Source organism: Diabrotica virgifera, chromosome 6 (genome assembly GCF_917563875.1).
Source record: "Diabrotica virgifera virgifera chromosome 6, PGI_DIABVI_V3a".
In the NCBI taxonomy this organism is placed as follows: Eukaryota; Metazoa; Arthropoda; class Insecta; order Coleoptera; family Chrysomelidae; genus Diabrotica; species Diabrotica virgifera.
In genome coordinates this window covers 95440646-95447515 of record NC_065448.1, presented here as the reverse complement: position 1 = coordinate 95447515, position 6870 = coordinate 95440646, and the positions used below count along the sequence as shown (strand labels likewise).

Below are 6870 nucleotides of genomic sequence, written 5' to 3'. Positions count from 1 at the left end.
TGCCAGGCTTGAGGTATGGGGTACTGATATAATCTGAAAGGAGTGGGATTTCCCACTTCGATAGTGTGAGAGATTAACGACGTACGACCTAGTTTGTCTTTTGAAGAAAGAGTAGTAAATTTAGAGATCATACTCTCTAATTGCCTTTGTTCAGAGCTTGATAAACTAGCAAAATCGTGAATAGCACTAAGGGTAGATAAATTAAATTCAGATATGGAAAAAGAAAAATCAGAACAACTTAAGGTACTATTGAAAGCATTGAAAAAGTCCATACCTAAAATTATAGAATTCTGCACGGAAGGAATAACATAAAATGTAATTTCCCTACATAAATCTGCCACTGTGATTTTAATTTGGAGTTTGCCCGTAATGGACTGAACTGTACCATCTGCAGTAGATACTTGCAAAGATGAAATGGGCATAATGGGAATACTAGAATTTTTCAATAAATTTAACGAATGTGCCCCTATCAATGAAATATTAGAGCCACTATCTAACAAAGCTAAACACGATTGTCCTAAAATTTGAATAGGAAGATATGGCCTATTATCATTTTGTTTCCTAACTAATAACGAATTAATATCTAGATCTAAAGTATTTGGTTGTCTACAACCGTTATATGGAACTAACCCAGACGTATCATCATCATTAACAAAACTAGAATCTAATATAGATAATGGAACCACATTACTATCACAATTATTATTGTTACGTTGAACACTACCAATCAAAGAAGCGTTTGTAAATGACCATCTGTGATCATTTGAATCAAGCGAATCTAACGTATTATCTATAGAAATAAATTTCTGGTTTAATTTTGTTTTGTGGTGTGTGCTGCTTTCTTGAACGACACCCCTTTCCCTTTTCGTGAAGATGGGTTTGGGTTGCTGGATGTGCTTGGTCCAGCAGTTTCGTTTGACGATGGGGTTTGATTCCCTGATTGGATGTTGGACGGAGAAACGTTCAGGGGACGGACCTCCGACGTGTCGTTTCCCGAACACTTAGAACAGTTTCTTTTAAGGGTGTTCTCTCGGCCACAACCATGGCAGAAAATACGATTTTGAGGAATCCCACAATTGTAAAATGGGTGACCAGGCTGATCACAATTCCAGCAGACAAGAGAACTAACAACCGAAACATTATGTTCATGACCCTTATTTAGCCAAGAACGTTGCCTAAAGGAAGTTGGCTGAGAAGAAGAGTTAGAAGAGGATCGAGATGTGGATGGAGGTTGAGAAGACCAGGATAACGTTTCCTCCAAACGTTTGCATTTTATAGTAAGGTCATCAATGTTCTGAATGTCCATAAGAGCTAATTGTTGATGATAAAAGGGCAATAGACATTTAAGGATGATTTTAATTTTAGCTAAATCTGACAAAGGAGTGTCTAAACGACTACACATACCTAATATAGTATTAATAAACATAGTAACAGATTCCCCAGGTTTCTGCTTATGATTCTTAATTTGATCTAATAAATCATCCTGGAATGAATACGGAAGAAAATCCGACTTCAACTTTTTAATCAGATCAGACCAACAAGAAAAATTACCCCTGTTATTCATAAACCATGTAAAAGCGGTCCCGGTGAACAACTCAGCAGAAGCAGCAAACAAATCCTCTTCAGAAACACCTCTAGATATTCGAAGACATTCAACCCTTTCTAAAAATGACATCACATCAGTGTGCTGTTTTTCACCTGAAAATGAAATACCCCATTTGTGTACTTGAACAGGTTTGGAGTACGTAAAGCTAGGTACATTGACTGAAGCATTAGGAGTAGAGGTAGCAATGGGGTTAACTCTAGAATCAAGTTCACCCTCTAGTGTTAATATTTTAAGAGAAACAGACCTCTTGAACGGTTCCTGTTCTTCAGAAGGACAGTGTAGCAAGTGTACACGGGCAGAAATATGGCCTAGACGAGATGTTAATCGCGCATACTCTGTATCCTTTACAGTTCCCCTAAACTTTTCGATTTTTTTAGACAAGCTGTCCAATGTTTCAGTGATTCCTTTTTGTTGTTCCTCAAAAGGAAGGGATACAGCTGAAATTTGGAGAAAACTTCTATTGCCAGCTTCTTGTTTCAAAGCACCTCTCAAAAGATTGCGTTTTTTATCGACAGTTGTCGACTCCTCTGGCATTATGTCCCGAATCTTTAATTCATACTCCAATTCATCCACCAGAAGATGTTCAGCTTTAAAAGCACACATGATGAGAGCAAAGTTATTGACAAATAGTCCAAAGAACAGAAATATGAAAAATATGAAAATATGAAAGTTTGCACGCAAAATATATATAATATAAACCGAGAAAATATCAGCAACACACCAACAAAATCAAAATAGCCAGCAAAAAAAAAAATATATATATAATGCAGTATATAATCTAATAAATAAGATCAAATAAATATATAAGATCAAATAAATGGATAAATAATCCAATAAATATTGTATACTCAAGTAAACCTACTACCTAAATACTGGAAGTAAATTTTTTTTATTTATATGTAACTTACCACCACTCTAGAAAAAATATATATCTATAATAATAATAATAATAATCAACACTTAGTTGTACCTCCAACTATACCACTATTGACTGAAGAAATAAAATTGTTATATGAATTATATTATTAATAGCAATATTAAATATAAGTTCCCAATAAAAATTCAAAATCTAACCCAGAATGTAAGCTGCACAAACATATACTATAATGAGGTCCCAAAATATAAACAAAAATCAAAACAGCGTTTAAGAATACCTGATATGTATCAGAAATTAAAAATAAAATAAATAAGTAACAATATGTGTATAGGATACCAAACGGAAATAACAAAGAGATTTCAGATAAAAGAGAAGAATTGACCTAAATGAATACTGTCTCAGACCAAAAATAAAGCCACCACGTTGGAAAGCCGATGTAACAACTCGCTGATGATTTTCTGTTGGAGTGAATGAAAAGGGAGTGGTAAACTCCAACAGAAGTAGTAAAAAGAAGAAGATCTACTTAATGTAGCCAAAGGACAAAAATGTGTGGCTTCTCCGTTGAAGAAGCTGGAGTAACTAAAATACAACTTTGTAGTAGTATTTGTATGGAAGGATGCCAAGACAAAGAATATCGAATTGATACAGGACTAGAGATGAGAAATCATTAATAGATAGATATAACTTGAATGGCTAGCTAAATATGTATGAGAAGGGCCACTTGACACTCAAGGAAGGATTCGGCCAATTTGCACGGCTATTTTTGGCCAGACAATAGATTAAAGGAAGTGACAATGATGGCTCGAAAAGAAGATATGAAGATAATGTTCAGAAAATAGATAGAGTAAATATAATAATATACTGAAAATAGAATGAATTTTTGGGCGCCAGAAGAAGGATAACTAGGTTAACGCTCTTCCAGGTATTCTACGCTGCTATAGAGTATGTTAAATTTGTAGTACAAGTATGTGAAAAGTTATTAAAGATTATTAAATTATAAAATATACTACTAAAAATAAAGGAGTAATAAGAAAAAAAAATCACAATAAATGTATATTTATTGAATGTAACTACTAGATCTTTTTAACAATCTCTGAGTTAGGACAAGTAACTAGTGTGTAACTCTAACATGACAGGAAAAAGTGATACTAGTGAAAGTCAATTACAAAATCATCATACAACTATGATCTAAGAATACTCTTTATAAGGTTAGAAAAACTGACTACGGGTACCTCTAATACAGGAAGTACAACTTACAACTAGGTTAGTAGAACCCTCACCAAATAATAATTGTACGTTTATAATACGTACACCTTAATTAAATACTACCTGATACTATATATAACATATAAATACCTCACTGTGAGTGGGACAGGCACAAGCCTTATTGAATAAATAAACCTACGAGTGGATACACAGATCCTTTTCCTAACTCGTGGTTTATAATAGTAATAATAACAAGTGAAACCAAAAACTAATCTGAGGGATTAGAATCCAGAAGTTCATATGAATTTAATAAATTAAGGTTAAAGTTAAATAAAGTTAATAAGTTAAAGTTAAGTAAAGTTAATAAGTTCAAGTTAAATAAAGTTAATAATTACAATTTTGACTAATATGTGAAGTTAATTTTTAAAAATTTAATTAAACATATACTAAAATAATGGAATGAGTTTAAATAATTATACAAAAGTGGAACACAGCCTAAAAATAATCAAGATAAGAGTACCGACTACTATTATCAGGGAAAATATCTGAGCTCAGAAATTTATACCTTTATAGATTGCAGAGTGTTGGGGAACGCTATCAATTAAATATTATGTTGTAAAGAAAAAAAAACCTATAAAAAATATAAAGCAGGAAAAATGTGTGTGCAATTGAACTATAAAAAAAAATGTACTAAATATCACAAAACCAGTCTGTCTTTAATAAGAGCACAGTAAATGTTCCCAAACAAACCACTCTTTCCTAATCTTGAAGTTGATGTAATGAGCACCCAAGGGTGCTAACTCTCGCTAGCAGCTGTCCTGCTGGAGGTACAGGAGAGGAAGACTGGTAGAAAGCAGCTGAAGGTACTCAAAACTGTTGGAAAGCAGCTGGAGGTACTCAAAAAAAGAAAATGTGGAAATAATCCAGGCTGGTCGCCTATTGATTGTTTCTCTCTGTGTGGTCTGGCCTTGGTGTTGTTGTAGGGTGGCTTTAAGATTTCATGGTAGGTGCTAAAAAAAACACAGTGTGGTGTTACTACCAATCTACCAATGTCAAAAAAAAGAAGCAAGAGATACGAGGAGGTGTTTTTATTCCTATGGGAATAAGAAGAAATAGGTCATTAAGTCCAAAAACTTGAATGACTAGACAGCTTGACCTTTTATCAGGTTGCTATCAGATGACCTTGGTCAAATAACACAAGTAATTTCCAATTGAAATACAAAATATAATTACTGTGAAAGAATATTTTATTATAATATATACACCGGTATATAGATATATTATACAAGGATGAAATATAGTAAGACTAAGCGATGGATACTTATTTGATCATCGTTCAAAAGATAGGAGTTCTGTAGACTTGAAAGGAATATAAAAAATGGAGTTTAAATTAGCTCTATTTTCCAACTGGAAGCACAAATTAACAACGAATATTGAATTATCTCTAGATGAGTTTGATCCATGAAAATAAAACATAAAAACCATGAAAATAGACTATGTGAAACTTAGTTAGCAAATGTCAAGGACTTCCAAAATGGCTGAATAAAATACTTAATAAAATGTGTATTTACCGGGGTAGAACTCATTGGATATAGTATGCTCTAAAATTCTTCAAATCCACTGCTGCTGGATAACTTCACTATACTTTTATTGTAATATTTAATCAATTTGGAACTGAGAATTAGAGGTGAATAATTGAGTCTAATGACCCCGCACACTACGATTCAGACCGAACACTCGAGAAACAATGGCAATCCAAGGCTCACGTTCACAGCTGAATCCTTCGTACCTCTCTACTAAGCATTGGCTGTCAAAGTGGGGAAACCAATGTTGCCACGTTTTAAATGTGACGTCATCAAGCATTTAAAAATTCTGAGATGGGTTTAAGTTCTATTTGAATAAACATTGAAAGAAAATAATTCTGAAAATAATTAAATAATATTTTGGATAGTTAAATAATATCTTCCCATCAATAATCGATTCTATAAGGGGCGGAACGTCACAACGTAAAGGCAAGCGCGGCTCCTCCTTAGGGTCAATTGGTCAATGACCCCCCTAAAATAATCTCATAAAAATACCAATTTTATTAAAAATATCTTTTATCTAAAACTTCACTCTGAAATATAAAATTCTCTCTCAGCAGTCTGCATTGGCAAAACAAATATAATAGATATAATAACGTCGCGCCTCGCGCTATACACAAGCCCGTGGCTGGGCCGTATTTTAAATTGTCTATATACAGTTCTTATGGCTTATGGACAAATGCATGTAAAATAGAAAAGAGACGGCAGATAGCAATTTCGTGGGCGAGAGTGGGAGTGACCTTTCCGTCGTATACCTCTAGTAGAGTCGACGGCCTCACGTTTAGTTAGTTACCGTCTGCTGACCGCACTTCACGGCAGGTCTATATCGATCGCGGCGTATTTGCGTAATTTATTTTGTTTTGTTGGATTTTTTTGTGATTGTAACAAAAACAAGATGAGTGTTGTTGACGAAATAATTGCCTTAAAATCTGCTGGAACACTAAATTATGAACGGCGGCTTGAGAAAAAAGAAAGTGGTCGACCAAAACCAAACATGAATTTAAAACAAACAACAAAGGATAGGGGTAAGGACATTCAAAGATATTTTAAAGAATCAATGTACAATTTGTGTGATTGGATTTGTGGCTGCAGTGTGAGAAATGCATTTTTTTGCTATCCGTGTTTACTGTTTTCGAATGACGCTGTATGGGCGAAAAATGGAGTAACTGACATTAAGCATTTAAAAGTGAAAATTACAAAACATGCCTCTTCAACTACTCATATAAATTCATCAATGAGTTACGCAAGTTTAGGACGTGTTAACATAAGACAGCAACTTGATAGTGTATATCGTAAATCTGTGCATGACTTTAATGAATTGGTATCTAAAAATAGGTATATTTTAAACAAACTAATCGACTGTGTAAAATTTTGTGGAGTTTTCGAAATTGCATTGCGCGGTCATGACGAAAGTGACAGCTCCAATAATCGTGGAATTTTTCTGGGCCTTATCGATTTTGTTTCTGAACTGGATTTAATGTTTAAAGAACACATTGAAAAAAGTACAGTATTTAAAGGAACATCGAAAACAATTCAGAACGATATTTTAGAATCAATGTTAGCCATTGTGCATACTCATATCATGAAGGAGATTGGCC

At 33.8% G+C, this 6870-nt stretch overlaps 1 protein-coding gene across 1 annotated transcript; it reads right to left on the bottom strand.

Annotated features, from left to right (window-relative positions):
- Positions 1-726: 726 nt before the first annotated feature.
- LOC126886636 (uncharacterized) lies at positions 727-5689 on the bottom strand. Its single transcript, XM_050653630.1, has 2 exons — positions 5261-5689; positions 727-4699 (listed from the first exon to the last, which is right to left on the bottom strand). Exon 2 carries the CDS (start codon positions 2207-2209, stop codon positions 812-814), a length of 1398 nt encoding a protein of 465 aa, XP_050509587.1. The 5' UTR covers positions 2210-4699; positions 5261-5689; the 3' UTR covers positions 727-811.
- Positions 5690-6870: the final 1181 nt, after the last annotated feature.